We start from the raw sequence: 25057 nt of genomic DNA, 5'->3' as shown, positions 1-25057 counted from the left end.
CTCTACCCCATTCGACAGTAGGCCAGAAACCACATTACCTAGAGCAGTTGGAAAACCATTTCCGGCTAACTCAGTTTAAACAGTCTGGCCAGGCAGAAGGGATGGGGCAAACTATCTGAACAGATTAGAATGTGTTCTTGTCTAGTACATCGTTCTGCCTTCCACACTGGCTAGCCAAACCAAGCTAGCTTAATTGGTTTTCAAAACCACATTCCCAGCCCAATGTAAGAGGCATGTAAATCTTCCACCCATTCCAGTGTCAAGTTAAGTCTCTCTGCCAACAGAAAGTCCCAGCAATTGCTAAAAGGAGACCATCCCTAATCTGTCTAGCCCTTCATCATTCCATGCAAAAAGAGGAGAGATTTAACTTTCAAGTATCACCTCTCACACTACCCAACAAGCACTGAGTAAAGTTTACTTACTGAACTTTAGAGTAATGAAAGCAAGACTATTCCAGTCTGTTATTCATGTATACACAGCACCCTCCAAAAACCTACAATCATCCCCCACCAACCTGCAGCAGCAAGTTTCAGTGCCTAGGTCTATAGACTGGGGCTCACTTAGGGAACTAAAAATAGCCACAAACATTCAGGCTTAGGTCTGGAGCTCAGGCTCTGAAACCTGGAGGTGAGTGGGTTTCAGAACACTACGGTTTTAAGCGCCACAGAGTGAGCCCCCAAGCCCGTAGACCTGGGCTCTGAGACTCATTGCCACAGGCTTTAAAATGCAGTGTAGACATACCCCTTGGAATGTTAGAGACTCACTAATCTACGCTAAACTGTTTCCAAAAGAAAAACAGAATACAAACACATACTTAGACCAATTAGCAATCATGACAGTGGGGGGCGGGGGCTGTGAGTGTGGCACATGTGGGTATTTTTACTGTTGAAAATCTTTACTATGTAAGATATTACCTCTTTCTTGCAATAATTTAAGGCACTAGATTGATTCAGTGACCCAGTGGTTGAACTTTATCCCTACCATGCATGAGGACTCTGTTGAAATAACCCTCTCCCTATATTCTAACACATTTGGTAGAAGCACTGCTTAGGGAAAGGAATTTCTTAGGTCACTTAGCACCCCTCCAGCTGATTAGATTCACACTGCAAGCTATCAATCAGCCCCAAGAGAAGATGGACAGCTGTGACAGGGACTGTTAAGGAAAAGTGTGTTTATGTAGGGTGCACAAGTAGGGAAAATCTCCCAGCATGCCCCTTGATATCCTACAGTGATACAACCTAGGCAATTAAAAAAAAAATCTCAGGTGCTCTCCTTGAGCCTAGGCAACCAAATGATCCCTCAATTTCAACTCATTCACAGAATAAAACTAACGGTCTTGAGGGAAAGGCAATATTTAATGTCATGCTATGCAATTAAAACATGTCAAGTGAGCTAGAGAAACACCCAAGACTGTTCTACATACAGCACGTTGCTGTATAAATCATAAGCAGACTCAGTTCTGAATGATCCACTTAGAGAGAACAGCAAGTTAGTGCTGTATTCACAGTAGAATGCCTGGTGGTCTTGGGAGGAAATTAAGGATCGAAAGAAGAGGAACATAGAAAAAGTACTTACATATATAAGTTTTTTAAACTATGTAATACTTAGAGGGAGCACTGGGGGTGGTGTATGTACATGTGTATTATACATATTACCCAGATACACACATAAATATTTCATATATAAAAAATAAAGTGCTTTCTATGAGGTCCCAATGCAGGGACATTATAAAACATTTCACCAACTGCAAAACAAATTGATACAATCAAAGAATACAACATCCAACATACATGTAAAACAGAAACACAATATGTACAATCTGGTGGGTGTCCCAAGACAAACATCCCTTCATATACATGGTATATACATATATACTCTTAGCTTTACTCAATATATTATGACAATATATATTTTAAAACTTTGTTATAGACAAAAAACCCTACAAAAACGCAACAAGGATTAAGCACACAAGTCCAAGACTAACGGACAATTTGCTATTTTTGCCCATATCACCATTTCCACTGTTGGGAAAGATGTGCCAGCGCTCTTTCCTGGGGTGCAGTGCCTCTACGTCCTGCAAGGCACTATGAGCTGCTGCTGTGAAATTAACATCACCAGTGGTGAGCAGATCAAACACACAAGAGTAAAAATAGATGTCCTTCACCAGCATCTTCTCATGGCATTTGGTAGTGGCACTCTCCAGTGTGTACACAGACCGGGGCTGAGTAGAGGCAGCATGTGGAAGAAGCTGCCCCATAACGGGCAAAGGTAAGTGACCACTATCATCAATGCGTTCACTCGAGGGGCAGCCATTCACACACAGCTGGAGGTCCTGGCTTTCTTCATAAGCCATGGCCAGCTCTTCTGGCATGCGAATGGCCAGCGTTAGGTAACGTCCAACTTGGCGCACAAACACAGTGGCCCCGATGTACCTGGCGTGCATCTCCACGTATCTGCCACTGACTCTCTCCACTATGCGCAAGCTCTTGGTGTCACTGTCACCTCCACTTGTTGTGCCATCTACAAAAGCCGCCGGTAGGTCATCAGTCACTGCCTGGTACACCTTCTGCTCTGTGCAGTCTTGGTATGATTTAAAGATAATAGTTATCTGGAAGAAAACAGGGGAAATTAGAGGGGAAATTCATCTCAAAATCATTATCACCACTGTAGATTGAGAATGATCAAGGGCTGAATAGCTGCCCACCAAGCCCATCGTTCATTCCTACAGAAAATTATATCTAACCGTGCACCTATTCCCAAAACTCTAATACATAGTCTAGCAGAGGGCGACTTAAATGGAGTTCTTAAATTAGCAGGAAACCCACAATAGTGGAAGACAGCAACTGGAAAAAGAGGCCAAAAAGGGAACAGGCTGTATATATAACTGAGAGCCACAACTCCCTCTCCTAATCCTCCCTTAACACTTTGGAATTCAATCTCATGGAGCTGTATGTGCCAAATAATTCCCATGCCACTATCTTCTGTGGCACAACCAGTTTCTCTCCATGGAGAGAGCAGTGTGCTCTAATGCAATTAGCAACCAGAGTGCAAGGGGTGCCACTGACTACATGAACATGGAGAGAATATTCACTCTACCCCCTCTAATATATAGCTAATCCTTGAACAACCTGAAAATGCTGTAGAAAGAGCACAGTATTATTTCAGCCATCAATTAAATACGCAAGCAGTGACTAGCTGCGCCTGCTCTCTTCTGTAATTATTTGACAATCTGCATTTTGTTATTCAGTGTTTGGACTTAGCCTTTATAAACAGAGATTTGACACCTCCAGTCCACTAGCAGCTACAGAACATATGTATTACAGGCAGAAGGGGAATAAAACAGGTGGCTTATAAGAAAATGCACCACTCTGAACAAGATAATAAAAGTGCAGAGCAAACTTTGCTTTAAGAGAGGGATCGGCAACCTGTGGCCCGCCAGGGTAAGCCCCCTGGCGGGCCGGGCCGGTTTGTTTACCTGCCGCGTCCACAGGTTCGGCTGATCACGGCTCCCACTGGCCGCGGTTCACCGCTCCAAGCCAATGGGGGCTGCAGGAAGCGGCGGCCAGCACATCCCTTGACCCGCGCCACTTCCCGCAGCCCCCATTGGCCTGCGACAGCGAACCGCAATTGGCCGAACCTGCGGATGCGGCAGGTAAACAAACCGGCCCGGCCGCCAGGGGGCTTACCCTGGTGGGACGCGGGCCAAAGGTTGCCGATCCCTGCTTTAAGAGGTGGCTTGCACTGGAAGTTTGTACCTTTTTATGATGCTAACGAATGGCCTCTTAAATCTTAAATGTTGGTTATTTAAAGTCCACACGCAATAGAAATCAGATCCTCCAGTCTTCACAGGGGAAGCAAGCAGGTTATGTTGTTACATTATTTGTTAGGGTCCCTAGAGCTCTGTAGAGGTATCTTATTTTTATTTAAACAAATGGCATGTCTGCAGCTTCCTTCCAACAGTGAAGAGGAGAGGAAATACTGACTTGAACAATCTAGGGTTTTTTTTAAATATTAAAATACTGCTTATTTCTGTATCTGTATGTTCACACTTGACAAACTATATACATCATAAAACAAGAGAAAAATGACAAACTGCAAAGCAATTTTAAGTACATTGCCAAGAGACTTAAAGTACTCCAAAATGTGTTCGTGAACATTTCCAGCCCTATGAATGTCTTCAGTTTCTAGCAGCCCTTGAATGTTTTAGTTTCAGTTAGCCACCACACTAGGGCACAGCAGCTTTTGTTTCTTACCTCTCAGCTTTGAAATACAAGAGTTAAGGCTCAAACAGCTGGATTACAGGGAATCGGAACACCACCTCTCCCTTCTAGGAGGAGGAAGATTAAACATTAACTTTGCGCCCTTCTTGCTATTAGTAAATGAAAGTGATGATTTCCCTTACTATCACCTCCTCTCCTCAGTCTAAACCCTCTTCAAACACACAATACTTAGTTTTAATGTTTCATCTGCCCCAGTTAGTTAGCATTACATTCTCACACATACAGACAGAGCACTCACTATTTTAGTTCCACATGTTCCCACTGGTACGGTCTGACTGGAATTTTCCAACAATTTTTCTTTGCTTTAATCAAGTTATACAGCAAGCTTGGGACCAGCTGTAGTCAAGCAATCTGTGAAATTCATATGCCTGAGCCACAGCTGAGATAGAAGGATTTTGTTCAAAATCCAGACAATATACCAATTACTTACTCCCCCTTAGACAGTCATTGCTTTTGTCTAGTGTAGTGAGCCCACCATTCCACTTTACTTCCAATCTTTTATGTTTAGTTCAGTCCAGCAGCCCAGAAGGAAGATATCCTGCACATTGTCTCATGAGTAATTTGCAGTGCATCTGATCCCTGTGCCTCAATAAATGAAGCTTCCACAAAGCTGCTTTAACACAGGACTGCAAAACAGATTAATTAATGGCGCTGGACACAAATGGCACAGCAATGGTAGCGTTCTTTAGGCCCATTCGTGACACTCTGCAAGAAAAGAATGATTTATCTCCCAGCTGAAGGAAAATTCTGTGCAAGACTGCTCAGCACCTGAGTCTGAGGTTAACAGCTCAGATGGCTTTAATGACACCACACAGAACCTGCTTTTCCATATAACCACCCACACTAATTCCCAATCAATAGGCTCCATGACTGACTTAATGCTTCTCTAAGCGCTGAGTAATTTGTCTCTAGTTTCTCAAACTAGAAATTTCAATCAGTTGGTCCTGCTTGTGCAGAGGGACACTTTCACTGCTTGAAGACCATGAGGAAATCTGGATATGACAGAAGGAAACAAACATTTTTACTCTGCTTCTGGCAAGCTACAACAGAAATAAGAAACAGTCACCAACTGCTCTCACTAGGACTCTGCTTTCTTCATCAAGGGTAAATCTCATGCAGAAGGAGAGAAAGGCCTCCACACCACTCGAGCCCTGCAATCGTGTTGCACAAGGAGCACAAGCTGAAAAGCTATGAAAGGGCAGGGTATATACTCTGAGGTCTCCACAATGTCCCCAAATTGGCTAGCGAAGAGAAGGCCACTGGAATGTGCCAGGCTTCACACTTAGGGATACAGTGGCCTAGAAGCAGTGTTGAATTTGTGCCAGGGCTTGCCACGGCTAAGCTCCGGCATCTCTAGGCTTGGCAGTTCATAGCCCCAGCACCCCAGGGCTTCCTGCATCAGTTATGAATGAAAAAAAATGGCTTGCGCCCCAGACCTCTCTTTACAAATTAAGCACTGGCTAGAATACCCACTTGTGGTGGCAAGGAGAGGCTGCAACATCCAGTCCAGTCCACAAAGTCCAATAGTGAAAAGGGAGGTCTGTAGAGTTGTGGTGGATTTAATACGCCTTACCCAACTTCCTCCCTCTTGATTCTCTCTGTAACCCACACCTGTAGACTACTCCATTCCTGGCCATCTTTGGGGGGGTGGGGTGGGAGTGGGAAGAGGTAAATTTCACCCTAAATCCCTCCCTTCCGCACCTCTGCTGCATCAAACTGTATTTAAAAAACAGTTGGATATTTATTTCAAAATTTTTGCATCTAAGTTTGCCATTTGTTACTGTGTGCACATATAACACTTGATTCAACCCAAGTAACTCCCACACACAGCTGTTGATCTATAACAGCGTTCAAAAACCAGGGTGAAAAAAAAGCCAAAAAGTAATTCCAACTGCCGGAAGTACCTTAATGCATTTGCATCTGTATGAAGGAAACACTTTCATAAAGCAAAGTCAGTCTACCAACCAAGTGCTCTGCGCATGTGTGGCGCTCTCAAAAGTTACTGCAATTATTAGGATGAACCACCCCAAAAATAACACTTCCCATTCCCACTCTAAACCAGCCTCAGTTACATAAAGGTTATATACAAAAATTGTAAATTTCTACTCAATGTTTTGGGCTGAAACTTTCCACTGCTTGATCTCATATGAAAGACAAATGTGTTTCTGGAATGAGCAAAATCTTCTCCACTTTCAGTTTGCTGAACACAAAAAAAAAATATTTTAAAAACAAATTCTTCTGCATAAAAACCTCACAAAGAGCTGAGTTTTTGAAGGTGGAACTTTCCCAAGCTGCTAGTAAATACAGGAAGATTCTATGGGTTCTCAAATACAGAGCAGCTACTGCTTCTCCATGGGCTTATTTATAAAAGTATATACCTTTTTATCCATGTTAGCTAAAACATTTCAGCCAACACATTTTAAAAATACTTTTAATCCTAGTCCAGATGAGCTCCATAATGCAACTACGGTACTAGAATCAGAGTTTAGTTGGAGTGGTTTGGTGCTGCTATTTCATTGCAGGGTTCCACAGCTGTGCACACTTGAATTTTCCACAACTGGAACAAGGAGCTAACATTTTAATCTTCCCCCTTCAAGAGGGAGAGATTTTAATAATATTACCAGTACTGCAGCTCCTTATTAGGTTTTACTTTAACTCTCTTGCATTCAGCCTTCAAATGTTCTTAAGTACTAGTAACTGTGCAACACCACAGGGAAGCAAAGAGACTGTTTCACTCATATGACAAATACCAGGGAAATTCAATGCAGTAACTAATTTTGTAGTTACATTTTCAACCCAAAAGATACTGAAGAGCTCCCCTTCCTTAAGAACCCAGACTCAGCAACGTTAAACATACTAAATTCTCTTCTCAGATTCATAAATTAAAGTCGCATTAATTTGAAAAGGGAGTTATGCACATGGGGGGAGCAGAATTTTGTGTGTGTGTGTGTGTGTGTGTTAATAGCAGATTGTAAAACAAATAGTATGTGCTGGAACCTTGGCTTTTTTTAATATCTTAACTTTAGTGCAGTTAGCTCCTCAGCTTGCATTACCAAATGCAAAAATGTTACTTTATACATGAGGTTTTGCAGCTTGTATTGTATCACCTCCTCCATTGTGCATAGGAGACATGCAAACTATTAGCCCAAACAAGTGTTAAGAAAGACTTTTTTTTACTAACAGGTAGTATTCACATGCTTATATTAATTCCTGTTTTTCCTCTTAAAAAGAGAACACTATCAAGACTGCAAGTACCAACATTTAAACACCCACCTCATTCCTTTACTATGTCTGTTTGCAACCTCCATGGAATTCCTAGTCATTTCCTCTCTCTCCCCCTAATATCTGGTTTTCTATTCTATATAGATTCTTATACCTCTCTCATTACCAAAGTATCACAACACCTTCCAGGAGTGCATTACGCAATGTGACTAATATATGTTACATATCTGCTATCTCATCACTGAGAACATCAGATCTCCCTTTCACCTCTTCTCTTTAGGAGTTATAGAAACAGCACATTTCGTATACACAAAACCACGCACACTCTTCTACCTGGTGTCCTTCGAAACTTTTTAGTCTCTGAAAGAGTGAACCTCAACACAACATCCGTATTGCTTACTTGTTTCTATAAACTAATCCATATACTGCAATAACTCAATTTGGCACATTTGCACTATACCACACCATTTATTATTGATGGATTGTATTGCTGTGCATTTAAAACATCAATGCCTTTGTTAAACATTTCTCCCTCCCCCCACCTCCAACTACTCTGGCTCTGCTCATTCACTTTCAATATTTCATTCCCTGTGATCGTCCCCACCCACAAGAACAAGGAAGAGAGATTAAGTACAACCCAGCTCCCATATCAGAATGCAACATTAAGGGCCCAATCTTCTATGGCTACTGCAGGCAAAACCCCTACAGAAGTCAAAGTTTTTGCCTGTACAGGCTGTATGGGATCAGGCCAAAACCCCTTCATTTTGAATTTAGATATTGCTATAGAATAGTCCAAACTAATTATTATTTTACAGAATTAAAAATCACGGTGGGAGCCATGAGACCAAGTTCTATTGCCAGTTTTGCCATGGACCTCCTGTGACTTGGACAAGTCACTTAATCTTTCTGTGCCTGTTCCCGTCCCACCCTTTGCCAATTTAAACCATAAGCTCTTTGAGGCAGGGATTGTACACCTTTGCATGCAGCCTACTACTGGCTCGAAACTCAACTGAGGCCTGCAGATGCTACTGTAATACAAGAATTAATAAATGCCTGCCATCACAAATGAATAGGGTGACCAGACAGCAAGTGTGAAAAATCGGGACGGGGTGGGGGGTAATAGGAGCCTATATAAGAAAAAGCCCCAAATATTAGGACTGTCCCTATAAAATCAGGACATCTGGTCACCCTACAAATGAAGCCACAGGATCCCTTGCCTTGAAGAGCTTACAAGTGGATTTCAGATATGTAACAAGACAGTTACACATGTGGAAGAACAAAGGCTACAGCAATAAGAAACTTAGAATAATTGCATAAGGTGCAGGCATTTTAAATTTATATTTAAAACATGAAAGTAGCATCACCCTTGTGCCATAAGGAATACTGTACACTTTACTAGAGAGTTCCCTTTGGCAAGTGATGGCATACAAATAAATGTGATCCAGGAACAGTTCTATCTACCTGAGGTATCTATATATCTTAGCAAAAGCTCTGTAGTCAGGCAGACTGCCGAGTATGCAGTTTGAATCAGCAGAAAACACTATCTGTGCTTCTTGCATCTTGGAATTAGGATTTATCATTAGTGTTTAAATCTGCAGTTTGAAGTGCATGATCTATTGGCATCATCGGAAGGAAATGCAGTATCTTGATTTAGTATGGTGCTTTTCCAGTCCATGAAAAGAGACTGGGATAGGAGCGATGTGTGAAGAGAAATGTAGTCCTATTAATGCACTGGGGTAATTCACCAAACACTGGTTTACAGAACTAGAAGTTACAGAGCTAGAATTTCAGCAAAGGACCTCATGAAACTCGATAACTTGGGTTAACAGATTCAAAGGTTTTTATAGCTTCCATGTCCAGGGAGTTCTGACTACCAGAAGACAGGAGGCCAAGAAAGCTGCCCTGCTCGGTACACTCCCCCTGAAGCTCTAGTAACGGCCAATGTCGAGACAGGACACTGAGCTAGATGAACCACTGATCTAACCCAGTACATCAGTTTTATGTTCTAAAGCATTATTAAGCAAAATCAAGTAACATGATCAAGGTTAGAAGGCTCCAAGTTAGACTGACCTACCTTTTCTACCCCCCACCCATGTCTTTTTGAAAAAAATACTGTTTTGTGCACTTTCCACACATCCTCAACAACAAATGCTTCAGTTTTATCCCCTCAGAAATAGAAATGATGCAAGGAGCACAATATTCATGAACAGTAATAAAGCAGAGCTCAGTGAGGGAAAAGACAAGAAACGCCATTTAGTAAGGGAAACCCTGAAGGCTGATAATGTTGACAGAAGTACTCAGTAAGTTTGGTGACGAGATCTCTTGACCTCACTGCTAATTCTAAGTATCAGATGGTTCCTTCCTTGTGAAATTCCATTTTTCTATGTTATATACAATAACGCTGGTCTACAATTTTTGAGAAGTCGTCTGCTTCAGAGATAAAATGTGCTATTTATTATGTATTTTGATGTGCTGAATTCAAATAGGACAATTAAAACAACTGATTGGCTACTGTTTCTAAGATATTTAAGTTTTTACATTTTATGTCTATGTATATTGTGTAGATAGTAGAGTTTTAATCATAAATTGTAAACCTAGGTCTTTTCATGTGTTTATGGTTGCTTTACATGATAATATTTCACCTGTCCTATTTATGTAACACTTTCAAAATCAGCAAAAGCGTTATATAAATAAAATTTATTATGAAACAAAAGGCAAAAAACTATTATGTACATGGTTTAGTCCTATTCAGTGTCTACTCGGCGCTTCTTGGCTTGTCTCTTGTATTCATTAAATGGAGCATCTCTTGTCACTGTCCAGCAATAGTCTGCAAGCATTGATGGGCTCCATTTGCCCTGATAGCGTTTCTCCATTGTTGCAATGTCCTGGTGAAATCGCTCGCCGTGCTCGTCGCTCACTGCTCCGCAGTTCGGTGGAAAAAAATCTAGATGAGAGTGCAAAAAATGTATCTTTAGTGACATGTTGCAACCAAGGCTTTTGTATGCCTTGAGGAGGTTTTCCACCAACAACCTGTAGTTGTCTGCCTTGTTGTTTCCGAGAAAATGTATTGCCACTAACTGGAAGGCTTTCCATGCCATCTTTTCCTTGCCACGCAGTGCATGGTCAAATGCATCATCTCGAAGAAGTTCACGAATCTGAGGACCAACAAAGACACCTTCCTTTATCTTAGCTTCACTTAACCTTGGAAATTTTCCACAGAGGTACTTGAAAGCTGCTTGTGTTTTGTCAATGGCCTTGACAAAGTTCTTCATCAGACCCAGCTTGATGTGCAAGGGTGGTAACAAAATCTTCCTTGATTCAACAAGTGGTGGATGCTGAACACTTTTCCTCCCAGGCTCCAATGACTGTCGGAGTGGCCAATCTTTCTTGATGTAGTGGGAATCTCTTGCACGACTATCCCATTCGCAGAGAAAACAGCAGTACTTTGTGTATCCAGTCTGCAGACCAAGCAAGAGAGCAACAACCTTCAAATCGCCACAAAGCTGCCACTGATGTTGGCCATAGTTTATGCACCTCAAAAGTTGTTTCATGTTGTCATAGGTTTCCTTCATATGGACTGCATGACCAACTGGAATTGATGGCAAAACATTGCCATTATGCAGTAAAACAGCTTTAAGACTCGTCTTCGATGAATCAATGAACAGTCTCCACTCATCTGGATCGTGAATGATGCTGAGGGCTGCCATCACACCATCGATGTTGTTGCAGGCTACAAGATCCATGAAGAAGAGTGGGACAAGATCCTTTTGACGGTCACGGAACATGGAAACCCTAACATCACCTGCCAGGAGATTCCACTGGTGATAGGCTTTCTTAACCATAGTGGTTATACTGCGCTTTTGTGATGCAAAAGTCACTTCACCACAAACATAGCAGAAGTTATCTGCACTGTTCACACAAGTACGAGGCATCTCTGATCACTTTGGCTAAACAGAAATGTGTCCCTTTGCAAAATCAAACACTGACAAAGAAGAGAGCACGACACTGTATGATTTCTAGAATTGATATAGGGCAATTTGTTCAGCAGAGTGATGTAAGCTTCGTTATGATTGCATCATCCATGACTTCTAGGAATAACATGATGCAATTCATATCATGTATGACGCAATACCAGCTTCAGATTGCATCATTCATTGTTTTGCCTAAAAAGCAAGTACTGTCCAAACCCAGTCATAGATTTATTCATAGATCCAGTCAAAGATGTATTTTAGTCATTTCTGGTTTAAATTGAGATCCCTTCCCTTTATAACTCACTTATCCTCCGCCATTCCCAAGTCAAGGGTCGTATATACTGACCCAATAGCATATGTTGAAAACTAGAGCCAATCAACAATTTTAAGCATCATTTTCGTTCTCAGTGACCCAGAATTAGTAACGTTTGACTACATGTATTTCAGAAGCATTTTGGCTGTAGAGCAGCAACTGGCAAGGAAACATGCAACACTGAGAATTTTGCAACTGCTCTTAGCACAATGAAAGATTCTCTTTTGCTTCTGCTCCTGCTTACAAAGCCAGCCTCAGTACCACATCTGCCTGCTTCTCCCATAACTAACTTCGTGCTTTTGCCACACACCCTTCTCAAACTGATCCTTAATATGTACTTCTATGGGGCCTTCAAGAAGTTAGACATTCATTTTTAATGGCTTTCTTGCTCAGTCGCTTAGTTACCATAGCTGAAAGGAAAGACAGGGGGGTCCCTCAAACAGGGATCCAGGACAATACCCTTCCACTCCTAAGGAATTGACAGTGTGGGAGCCGGGAACTCACCAGTACATTTTCTCCCTAGATATCCCTCCCTCCCCGCCCGCAAAGACAAATAACCAAAAAGAAAAAAAAGACCGATTGAGCAGAGATTATTCGACACTAGAGGTGTCTCTTCTAGGTTCAGGTTGAAGCACATTTGAGAGGGTGCTAGAAAGAAAGAACCTTTCACTGCCAAAGCCTGTGCTTTACCTGTTTGAAGGTAAACAGATGACTTCAGTCTCAAGCAGAGCTGCCAGTCTGACCCTCCACAAACAAGGATTCAGCTAGATTTTAAAGAGCCAGCATGCTCATTTTAGCATAGACATACATGGGAACTTCTTTTCATTCAGGATGGAGCTCTTGATCTTAAGTAAATTAACAAAAACCTTTCCAAAAGTCAGAGGCCCAGGTCTGTATGAAAGTTGCTCTGGTGACTGCCTGTGAGAGTTAGCTAAGTGCACACACAAATGGATGTTTGGTGCCTAACAAGCCATTTGCCCAGGTTACTACCCAGTTTGCATGCCTGGCTGCTCTAATTACTTGCACAGGCAGGATGTCTCAGACCCTTCATTTTTAACCCTTAGTTTGCACACTATTTTCCCTCTTAAAGGGATTTGCTTTGTTGGCAATTATACAAGATCAAGCTTGAGTTATCAGCTCCAACACACTTGCCTCTGTTGAGTGAAATATCTAGAAGGAGTAAAGTTTTGCCCTTTCTGAAAATTAAAACTGAGTTCGTCCTGACTTCAGACACTAGCACCACTGCAAGAAGCATACAAAGGTCAATATTATTTTACATGGCTGACAATCTCATGGTCCTTAGAATGACAATAGAATGATGATGATGATAAGATGTTCTCATTCCAGTTAATTATTCAAAGGGAGTAGCAGAGCAAGTTCAGTACAATGAAAGCTCTTCCTGCAAAACAGAAGCCAGACTGCAAAATATATTAAAGGATTTTAGCAAGAAGACAGACCACTTAACTTATCAATGTTTCACTACACTTCTAATGCAACTGATCGAGATTCTTTGTATTTGCAATCACCTAAGGCTTTTAACTGTGCCTACTGTAGTAAAAGCTCTGTGTTCTCCCACTGCCCATTCTCCTCCCCACCACTAGCCTTCCCCTCCCCACCCATCCAAACTATAGAGAACAGTCCTTGTCAGTTCCTAATCACTGCTACATCAAAAGAAAGTTTCCCATGTAGGAGCACAGATGGGACTGTGCTTCTACACTACACCATTCTCTTCTGCTAATCAGAGGGGCTTGGAGACAAAGTATTGGTGAGAAGAGAGTAAATGCATTACTGGCATCTAGACCACTCACTGAAAGGATGTGGTAAGTAAACATTTCCTCCCCTAGAATAAAAAAAAAATCACTATAAAAGAGTAGAGTCTTCCTTCAAGGTACTTATAAGGCTCCCGCAATCTTTAATATATTTATGCTCCCTGCCCTTTCTGAGGGAGGGAAGTACTATTTATACACATTTTTCCAATGGGGAACAGAGCTACAGAGAGGCGAAGTGATGTGCCCAAGGTCACACAGGAAGTCCATAGTGAAGCAGGGTCTTGAGCCCAAGTCTTTGAGTCCTAGGCTAGTGCCCTAGCCCACGGGACTATCCTCCCTCCTCCATCTGAAAGGCACTGGGTTCCCACACTGATGGTCACAGTATAAATAAAGACTAGGTATGAAAGAAAGCAAAGTTACAAGTCCCAACTATTCCCATCTTGGCTACAGACTATGCAATGCCTCTAATTTAGTTAATTCTGAAGAAAAAGGTTTCCTTGCTGTCTGCATCATGAAAAGCAATAATATGTAAGACACCTACAAAACTGAAACTGCCAACAGCACCAAGTGTATAAGCACACTCCTTCCACCCTTGGGAAATAGCCTTCATGTAAGGAATGACAGGAACAGTGAGCCCCATACTTTCTTTTATTCATACCACAGAGGAGAAGTGAGGGGCAAGGAAAGCAGGGGGAGTCCCCCCAAATTAAAAATGGCAAAAGGATGCCACCCCAGCAGGTTCTTTCTCCCTCTGTTGCAGTTAGGGTTTGGGGGAAGGGGAAAGAGGAGACAAAGCGTTATACATGCCATGATCACCTAAACTGCAGGGAGATTTCCCAAAATAAATCTGTAAGCTAGCGCTGGCTCATCAAGCCACACGGCCCTCTACCTGCCTGTCAAGGTGGAGAGAAAGTGGGGTAAGTGGACACAACCAGTAACTATATGGCTCGAGGGAGCCATGCTACCAAGGGGGAGTACAGGTAGAATCTATCAAATAGACCGATCATCGCCCTAGATCCATCCTAATCCTATGTAATGCCCCAAACCCCTCCCCTCTCGAGAAAAGCATGCAGAGAAAACTGCAAGGTGAGCATCCATTTCCTCTTTTCATTGGTTTCCCCCTGGAATGGGTCAAGCGGTTCATTATCAGCTGGCATTTGATCCAAAATTCAGAATGTTGTTGAAAACAAGCTTTTGCAAAACTGAAAGCCGATAGAGAAAAAGAATCTCTCCTTATTAAAAACCCACAACATTCCTCTGGACTGTTTGCAATCCAAAACTCTGCATGACTGCTAGCATATGCGGTCCTGAAAGTAAGGCTGATGAGAAACTGACTAGCTTATTTTAATGCTCTAAGCTGAGAGAAATGCAGCAAACGGTCTAAGTAGTGAAAGGTTAGATTCAAAGTGAATTTTTGAAATCTAAGTAATCAGCAACACCAGTAATTAGTTTTAAAATTAAACTAAGTAATATCCACTATGATGAGAGTAAATTCTGCCACAAAATGGAAGAAGCTCCTTCACTGGAAACTAGATGGAACAAGCTAATAGAAAATATATTGTAGGGATCAATCCTGCACTGACAAGATAACTTAAGAGGCCTTTTCTCTCACTTATAGGAGTCTGTGCTTCGTAAAGAAATCTAGGGCTCAGAAAGATGCATTAGTTCACAACATACATCTTGCAATGCTTCCAGTGCAGTAGGTAACAGCCTTCAACTCCCACAAAGAGGTGTTCTGATAAAAATTTGATTGCCTGGCAAAGAAAGAAAAACCTCAAGTATTGCACAGCATCTATCACTGGTGCCAATAAACCACTTTCAAACATTCTAAAATGAACGCCTTCTTGCAGCCCCCTTATTAACTGCTTCTGCATATTTAACATCCCTGTGGGTGCTGAGGTGAATTCTTAGGTCACATTTTAACATTAACATACTTATTATAAAGAGAAAGCGTCAAACAGCACTCCTCCAAAGGACTTAGGGGGCAGGAGGAGAATACTGCTTATATAGCTTTACACTGGAAGTAATACAAGAACCATATGCTTAGAACTGAACAAGTTCCTCTACCCCAGCATGTTACTGAGATTTACCCTCTCACATTACTTCCACATTTGTTATCTTAACACAGATATAGCTGGGCTATACACACAGCTGTATACACACCTAGGTGTTCTCGCCTTCTTCCGTCCCTACCGAGAGAACCTCCCTCTTGAAAGGATGTTTTCTACAGCTGCCCAGCAAAACTTAGTATGAAAAAGTATTTTGTATTCTATGAAATATTTTCCCTTCTTGTATTCCTATGTTGAAGTGTCTTGAAGGAACCCGCTTCAGTAAGCATTTTCTTTAAAAAAAAAGTTGCAAGTCTATTTTGAGAAGCAGATTATGGAAAGCATGCATCTTTCAAGGTTTATTTGGGCATGCAGATTGTGCTTCGACATGAGGGTTCATCACTAAAAATTCAGAACTTGGGATACTTTGTCAGTCCAGTACTGGTTCCTCTTACATAACTCCACTACTGTCCAACCCAGAGATTTCATCTCACCTGTATTAGTGTCAATATTGGATGCCATCACAGAACTGAACAGCAAGGCTGCTCTTCATTTATTATAATAAATAATTATAATAGGCATAGTTGCCTTGGGGTTAAATTTGCAGATCCTGACCTAGTTCTATACCCTGCGACTGCAAAGAGAACACCCCAAGACTAGACTGTGGGTGGTGGTATCTGGGCAGGGTAAGCAGAGCTTAAACATTAAGGTACTTTCCCCCAGTTTGTGCCTTAAATGGTTATCATACCACCATTGTATGTCATTTCCATTAGGAACCACTGTGCTATTAAAGGCACACAGTCAGTTTGCTTCCCCCCCCCCCCCATTATTAATTTCTAAAGATATCAGAAAAAAAGCTACCACCCCCTTTAAACAGTTTACTCTGTAGTTAAAAAGATACACAAGGATATTTTTGCTCCTATGCTGCCTTGAATGATCTAAGAACAACATCGAACATGCCCATGCCAATCCCTCCCTGGGCACACACCTGCTTGCTGCCTTTTCACTTGGTTTCCCTTTCAGTTTTCTGTTCTTGTTACTGGTAAGCACCCTCTTTGGGGTGGGGGTCAGGGCATGCACCGTCAACAAAAATGAAACTGACACTTCCCCATACCACTCCACCACTTTTAGCAACAGCAATCTTAAGGGTCCCTTGTAATAAAGTTCAGATAAGTGAGATTTTCAAAGTGCTGCTCCTTGAATTTTCATGGAATTCATTGGGCCATTTCAGTTACCATTTGGTCTCTCTTAAGACCGCTGCATTTTGCACATCTTCCTCCTTTCAAATGTACTCTATAGCCCCTTTTCCTCCTCTGTCTCAGCTCAGAGCTCTCTATTCCTATGTACCTTTCCATTTGCACCAGTCTAGGGGGGTGGGACAGTACTGTCCCACGACTCTTTCATACCTGGCAGTTTTGTAGATTAACACAAAGCAGCTAGTACAGTCACACCCTGCCTACACCTCAAAGAATTGCAATTTACATCCAGTTTCACCCATGGCTAATTTAAGTGTTAATCTCGGATCTCAAACATTTTTGATGAGGTGAGTGGATCCTCCACTAAAAAAATAAATAAATGGCCCTTTTGCTTAGAGGGACTTTCTGGAGCAAAGCCCGGTCATCCATGCATCAAGAAGCTACTACACAAAACACCTCAACCCCATAAGTCTAAAAGTAGGAGTATTAAATGGTTTAGTCTGTGTTGTACTTTTGATCTTCAAATTCCACTTAACACTGAGGGGAGTGGTGGGCAAGAGAGAAAAGAGAGAACAATCCATACCTTATTTGTAGCAGTAGCACTGGATCCTGGCACCAGAGGCACATTCGTTACTTGCACTGATAAGTAGTTATTGTCTATGAGAGGCCAGGCACCTTCCACTTTGCATGTCTGAAAGTGATCCTTAAAAGTCCTAAGGTGAGGATCACCAAACAAACCACAAAAGAGGTAAGTAGGAGGGGTTTGCTCCCCTCCCCGAAGTTCTCTGGCTCCTATGCGGCCACTGTAATTACAGGGGTCGTGGGTAACTTCAGGGTTAGTAGAAGATGTTGGCCCATCCTTGGAGCAGTTTCTCTGGCTCATGAGGTCGCTGATCCCTAGCACAGCAGAATGGTAAACTAGGTTTCCACGACAGACTTTGGAATTGCGATAGGTGCAGGCAGAATATGCCCGCAGGGCTTTGCAGAACTCCAAATCAAAGCCATCAAGAGCAGAGTTTAGATGCGAAGTTAATGACACAAAGTCTGTGGTGCACTTCTGGATTCGACATGGTGTTTGCAGCTGGCAGTCACCTAAGTACAAGAATAAAAGGGAGAGAGAGATATCAAACATTTTAGAGCACAATTCATTTTTTTCCCCCTGAACACTACAGACAGTAACCTGAAGGTTACTCAGCAGATAATTTCTCTCACTGGGAAATTTCCTGCCATATTGCTTAAAAGAAAACAGTTTAGAAAACTAAGTAGCACTATAGATTGCTTCTCCCAAAAGGCTGAAGTGACCCACAGAAGACTTAGTTTCCATGAAAACAATGGCAGGTAGTTGATTTAAAAACAACATTATATCCTGCCAAATACAAACCAGTGTTTCGTCTCCATATTATATCAAGATGATATTGCAAACACATGCTTAAATTAATCACTTAGTCCATAACTATATCTCCATTAGTCTTCTAATGTTTTTCATCACAAGTTAGTTAAAGGTTTTAGTTTTTTGGTAAATCATATTCCTGAGAAGAGAGGAGATTTTGCCATAAATTGAAACGTACAGATTAAGCCTTCTACTGCAGGAAGTGACCCACATGGTGTAGAGATCACATTTACACCCTCCTCAAGAAGGGAAAAAAATGCAGGCCATAAAACTCAATTTACTTTCATTCTTGGGCATTGCCACAGCTAGTGCTTCATCAGTCATTTTCTTTATACAAATGAAAAACCCTTTACACTATATTTTAAAACTACAGGTAAGGGTTTGTCAACTGTGGAAACCAAGCATTGCAATAGCACCTTATTACCTGGGATACGGAGGGCGCGTATGGGGAGAGAAACAGAAGCAGACCATGAAATGCAGGTGGCAGACTTACATTTCAGTTCTTATAAATAACAGACTAGTTTCACACAGTGCCATGGTCACCTGGCTTCTGGAGAGGAAGTATAACTACAATCCTGGCACGCAACTGCTTCCCCTAACCCTCTCTTTCCCTGCCCATTCAGCCCTTAATGTCATGCTTTCGAATACTCTAACAACCTTACTCTGCACACAACACTTACCACAGAACAACTCACGGGGGAGGGGAAAACAAGACAAAGAACTGCATGTAGTACTGAAGGGGGTATGAATGCAGACAGATTTCATTGCAATTAGAAGAAGAAGACCTGGTTCTGTATATAATATACACCATATTGTACTGCAGAAAACATCAAACCACATTTATTTGAAGCAATAAACTGGAACATTCTTATAATACCTATTTTTAAAATTGCACTGAGTGGGGGACTTAATCAGCTATTCAATGCCAGGTGAAGAGGACTTGGGCAAGAAAAGCAAATAGGTATTCCATCTGAATGCCTTGTGTCCACTAACTGGAAACCAACTTTCAAGAGAGACATCTTTGGTGCAACACTTACTTGGCTACACATACATCTATCTAAAAAATGTTACATTAGGTGCTTTACTTTAGTAATCTACATACTATTTTATTTTTATATTCTGGTGTCATCTATAGCATACTAAGTGCGGTGACCATAATCTCTGCCCTAAAGAATTTACAATCTAGGAAGAATCAACACACCATGATTTAGAAAAAAACAAGTGAAAAATGTCTGTTTATTCACCTAACATCCTGGAGGAGGGAAGGATGTAAGGAAGGGGAAAAGTTAGATTAATACTTATTGATATCCTATAGGTTACCCAGTATCAGGGGGTAGCTGTGTTAGTCTGTATCTACAAAAACAACAAGGAGTCTGGTGGCACCTTAAAGACTAACAGATTTATTTGGGCATGAGCTTTTGTGGGTAAAAACCTCACTTCTTCAGATGCATAGAGTGAAAGTTACAGTTTTTATAGGTTACCCAGTTTTTGGTAATCTTTTACTGAATACTGTGTTATGCATCTTGTTAAAAAACCAAGAGCTATAGGCTTATATCCAGTATTTAGATACTCCTACCTACCACCAAATTTTAGCAGGAAGGTATAAGTGCTTTCAAGATGAAAATGCTTTTAATGAACACTCAAGCTTTCCATAAGCTAACATTCCTGTCTTGGGAAACTTAAGAAGAAACACCTGAAATATTATTCCACCTTCCTTACACCAAAAAATATATTTCCTTCCAACTCTGGAGTGTGGGGCTGGATACATTTCCTATTAAAAAACTGACAATGTTAGTTTAAATACCCTACACTCCAGTTATATTAAGCCTATAGTATTAAGAGTTTTAAACAGTTAAAATAAATATAAAAGGTATGTTTCTTCTAATTCAAACTAGAAAATCCCTGAGTTGTCCCACTACTACCCATGCACTACTTTAAATCTACTCCAGGGAACAAGAGTTTTAAAAATCATATTTATACTGGAAAGGAGGCAAAGAACTGAAGACAACCATTATGGCTAAAGGAACTTAGTAACGTATAGTTTAGGACTTCACACAATAGCTAGCTGTCCAAGCACCAACAGCTTCCATTAAAAATATGTTCTGGCTATTTGTTCTTTTTATGAGCTATAAAATTCAGCTGTGTATAAATTTGTTTGAAATTACAAAATCATAAAATATGAGCATAAAATATGAGCATAATTTCATAAATTATGAAAATATGTGCATGCTCAGAGGAGTGGGGGAGAAAAGGCAAAAATACGATACCATTTTAAATAGCCTTTCCCCACCCATCAAACCTTCTTTATACCTATTCTCACTTTTTCCTTGTTTCCCTTGGCTTCAGAGTGAGTGGGGGTTAGTGGTCTTCAAAATTCTGATTAAAAAGTGTTCTTAAACCACATACAGACACAAGGGTGGTGGGGGAGAAAGCAAGCCCTATTTGTTACCTAATATTCAAAAGGGAGAGGGGAGAGAAAATGGGATTATTAGTTTCATCTCCTAACCTATGATAACCCTCCTTTATAATGACTAACTCTCGTACACCCAGAAATATCCAATCTTCATGAATTTATAATGACAGTGCACACTTCGCCTGTTATTGGTGAACCTCGTCATAATGCCAAGACAATGCAGATTAAAAAAAGTATCAATATACACATTTGATACATTCTTATTGTTATAAGAACATGCATCACAGAAGTGTTATTAATGTAAGGTAAACTATAATGGTGATGAGGCAAGTGACATGGGAGCAGTAATAAAAGCATATGTCTGCCCATCTGCAAAACTACACTTGGCTAAGCACCGTGAAATATGCAGAAACCATTTCATTTCAAAAGCACTGATCGGAGAGGATCATCACTGCCAGTAGGTACAGTAAGCAAGTGATTTTATTAAATCTGAAGGATGCGGTCCTGCAAACACTTGTGCATGTGAATAATTCAACTAAAATTATAGATATTTTGGAAGAATTACTAGCTAAAGACTACATTCTTTCACAGAAACAAACTATCACTCTAGCAAATTTCTTGTTGAAAACGATATGGACTTTAATGAGGATGCTTTTTGGAATGTTACATTTTCCAACTTTTCTTAAGAAAACCAAGTAGTTCTTTTAACAAAATAGAACTAACTTCTCAGCTAAATTTCACCAGTTAATCACTAGTGGACTAGTAAATAGATTAATTTTATCACTGTCTTCTACATAGCCTCCAGTTATTTGACTGGGACTTTTGCTAAAATATTATTAGTAGAATATGGCTGGCTTTTCACTCTGCATCACCTAAGGGACAGTTCAAATGAACAGGGCATATAACTTTTGCCCATCACTCTAGCACAGAAATATTTAGGTATCTAAAAATAGGTAATATAATTTTATCACAAATAATGAGATACACAAGTGGTCAAAGACCAACTAAGATAGTTCTAGGAGACATTCCTGAAGAGATCTGATAAGAGTATACCTCGTTCTCTAAAGTGATTTAAAAAAAAATAATGCTGGAACAATTTAAAAGCCACCATAAATGGCTTTCTTTCTAAAAAATTTTTCTGAATATTATCATTAAACCCGCTTCTCCACATACACTGGGGGGGGGGGGGAGATCAAGTTCTCTTCTACATATAAAAAGTTTTTAGAATTCAATCTAAAGAAGATTTCAAATACAGATTTCTGCTTCTTAAGGATTGTCACTCTAGGGCTGATCTTTAATTTCTTTGTTTTGCTAACCCTAATACAGTAATAAAATAATTCTATGAATTCAATTCATTAATATGAGTGTGTATTTTAGGGAACAAAGACAGATTCAGTGACATTTACTTTTCTGAATCTCTTACACAATGTGCATTTTTCCATGACACCTTCTTGCAAGGGGCTGCAGTTAGTCTCTTACCTATAATCAATGTATAGCTTTAAACCATATTTCTTCCCATTAGCAACTGAAAATCTCGTTTTTATATCTTAATCATCAATTTCACATTTAGGATATAATCCTGTTAAAAACTCATTTTAAACTTTACTCCACCTCCATCCTGAAGAACTTTACTTTTCCTCCTCCCTTACTCCACACATCAGAACATTTCTCAGCAGAGGAATGTAACTCCCCTAAGAAATATTTTAGAAGAAACATAAACCCTGAAGGAAGCTGTACATCGCAAATGTGATGGATGGCGCACAGCTGATGGGCATTAACCCTACAGACCCAAACAAACTAACCAGTCTGATCAAGTTTTACTAGAGAAGAGCAAAACACCATGAAACTACCATCAGTATTAAGGGGCGATTTTAGAAACTTTAAAAATCAATCTAGACCGGCAGAGAAAATTAAAGCCATTTCATTAAGAGCTTGTTTCCCCTCCCACCATCCCCCAACTCCAGCTGCAGGGAACAGAAGAAAATCACAAGGTTCCCTCTCTCCCCCCACGGAGGAGGCGGTGGTGGAAAGAGAAACCTGATCTCAGCCCTGACTTTCAGTAAACATCACCGCAGTGAGCAATAAAGCCCCGTGGGTCTAAAGCTCACACAGCACCCCCTTCCCCAAACGGAGACAGCTCCCCTCCCCCTAACGATTACTAAGCAGGTTGGGGAGCGGGGGTTTCCCGAAGGTTTATGTCCTGGGGGGAAGCAGTCAGACTCCTCCACAAGCCGATCAAGCAGGGGCTTCGCTCCCCTTTTAAGGCTACTCCCGTCCCCCAAACAAAGAGACTCCCCACCCTAGCCCAGTAACGGCTGGTCCCGAGAGAAAGCGGCAGGCCGGGGGGCACAGGTAACGTGCCAGCCAGACAACGGCCCCCCCGATCCGAACTCCGCCCCGGCCAGGGGCTCTGGCGAGGCACGGGGCGTGCCCGGCTGCCACCCCGGCCAGGCGGGGAGGGAGCGTTGCTGCCCAGGGAAAGCAGCGGCGGCGGTACCTGTGCGCAGCAGCAGCCCGACGTTGAAGAGGAGAAACAGGGCGGCCGGCGGCGGCGGGTACAGCCGGCGGCGGCGGCGTTGCTCAGCCCCGGCGGCGCAGGAAGGTGCTGCTCTCCCCATGCCCGTCCATGCAGGTCTGCGGGACTCCGGCGGTGGCGGGACGGGACTGCTGCATGAGCAGGCGAGCCGGCCTCCTCGCTTCCTCCTCTTCCTCCTTCAGCCCCACGGCGGGGAGAGGCCGTCAGCAGGCAGGAGTGGGAGCGAGCGCAGCCGGGCAGCGCAGCATTGCGGGGAGAGACACAAACACAAAGAGTGAGGCTCGCCCCCCGCCCCCGGGCCGCGCGGAGCTCTCGGGCTCGGCCTGCGCCTCTCCCGCACGGCTCCCCCGGCCAGCCAATCAATCTCAGCTCCGCACTCGCCGACCCCGCCTTCCAGGCTCCCATTGGCTGGCCGAGCCCGTCCAACAAGCCCGACGCGAGCCTCATAGGAGCCCCGCACTTCCCTCCCGCCCCGCCTCCGCCAAGCCCCCTCCTTCCCCAAGGGAGCTGGGCGGACTGCGGAGAAGGCTGAGGTGATTTGCTGGCGGGTCCCCGCCCTGCTTTCTCCGCCTCCTGGGCTTATTGTTTTCGTGCTGTGGCTTCAAGAAGCACACGGCAGCCCCCGTGGGAGCGAAAAGTGCGAAGAGCGCTTTTTTTCTGCCTGTTTCCCGCTCGGGTGCTGGGATCTCTCGCCTTGCCTGGGTCGCTTTCTTGTGCTGAGGCACCCCCCTTCGCTTCTCAACTGTCTTTCTTCCCGATGAGAGACCTGGTCCTTTAGCCACTCTAGTGCTCTGCCCCCCCCCTTTCTTGCTGGGAGCCCTGCCTCGACAAATGCTGCTTTCCAACGGATACAAATTCAGTCCGGTCTGTAAATGAGGAATTTCGCCGGCCCTGCTTTGTATCATCTAAGAAGTGCCTTCCAAAATCATGTGATTCAGATGTATTGATCTTCGCAGCAGCTAATCACATCCCTGGGACCACTGCGCCAAGCATTCTGATTTGGAACGTTGGGTTTGCCAGCGTTCCTAATCGGAATGCAGGCGCAGCGGTGCAGGGGTTGTGATTGGCTGCGGAGGGTATCAATGGAGCCTTGGAGGACTCCGCCCGAGGGAATGACTTCACCTTCTTGCCCGTGGCTGTAGCTAGTTTCCGGTGACTTTCTATCCTTAAGTTAATATCGAAACACTTTATCGGCCTGAGGGGACAGACGCCTTGCATCCGCACGCTGTAGTTAAACAAGCAGGTCGAATTCGTGAACTTTGAGTTTACTCTAGACTGGGCAAATTTTAACAGCTTGGTTATTTTAGGAGAATTTAAGATTTTAGCGACATCGCTAAGAACTAAGTATAAGGAATCTCACAGTTGTAACGCTGCTAATTTGCGTGCAGTTGCTGTAGTCTGTAGGCGAACTGCTGACTGGCTCCTATGCGCTCAAGTAGGCCCCTGATTATGTAGAGGAAACTCAGACAAGGAGACGGAAGAAGAGGAAATACACACAAACTACAGGGGGGAATTGTTGTGACTGATAGCGTCCAATTTTGTTATCGATAGGGGTGTGAAGTGAACTCTAATCTTCATGAATTGCTTTACCACTTGAATCCACTTTCTCTTCCTCTTCCTCCCAGAACTGCTCTGTGTTGAGGAGTTAGCATACGGAGCAAAATGGGAGTTTTGTAATTATTCTTCGTGCTTTTAATGATGATGATAATTATGATTTTAAAAACTAGTAGGCCTATCCAATAGGCCTCATATAATGAAGGATGTTTGCATAGGTGCTCGAACTAGGGGTGCTGCTGCATCCCCTGGCTTGAAGTGGCTTCCACTATATACAGGGTTTATAGTTTATTTCAGTAGCTCTCGGCACCCACACTATAAAAATTGTTCCAGCACCCCTGGGTGTTTGGTTGAAGTTTGCAGTG

General features: G+C 42.4%; 1 protein-coding gene across 1 annotated transcript; it reads right to left on the bottom strand.

The window, feature by feature from the left end:
- Window positions 1-1939: 1939 nt before the first annotated feature.
- On the bottom strand, window positions 1940-23220 carry RGMB (repulsive guidance molecule BMP co-receptor b). The gene is made up of 3 exons (XM_065406668.1): window positions 23100-23220; window positions 17383-17891; window positions 1940-2608 (listed from the first exon to the last, which is right to left on the bottom strand). The coding sequence occupies exons 1-3, from the start codon at window positions 23218-23220 to the stop codon at window positions 1940-1942; spliced, it is 1299 nt and encodes a 432-aa protein (XP_065262740.1).
- Between the last annotated feature and the right edge of the window lie 1837 nt (window positions 23221-25057).

The sequence above is a fragment of the Emys orbicularis genome, chromosome 6 (genome assembly GCF_028017835.1).
Source record: "Emys orbicularis isolate rEmyOrb1 chromosome 6, rEmyOrb1.hap1, whole genome shotgun sequence".
Taxonomy (NCBI): Eukaryota; Metazoa; Chordata; order Testudines; family Emydidae; genus Emys; species Emys orbicularis.
This window is presented reverse-complemented; position numbering and strand designations above follow the sequence as displayed.

Bases quoted from the DNA above. Each gene is read 5' to 3' on its own strand.
- RGMB (XM_065406668.1), bottom strand. From the start codon at position 23,220: ATGGGGAGAGCAGCACCTTCCTGCGCCGCCGGGGCTGAGCAACGCCGC. The intron at 17,892-23,099 runs GTACCGCCGCCG...TCTTGTACTTAG, and splicing joins CGGGCTGCTGCTGCGCACAG to GTGACTGCCAGCTGCAAACA. The intron at 2,609-17,382 runs GTATGGATTGTT...GTTTTCTTCCAG, and splicing joins GTGCTACTGCTACAAATAAG to ATAACTATTATCTTTAAATC.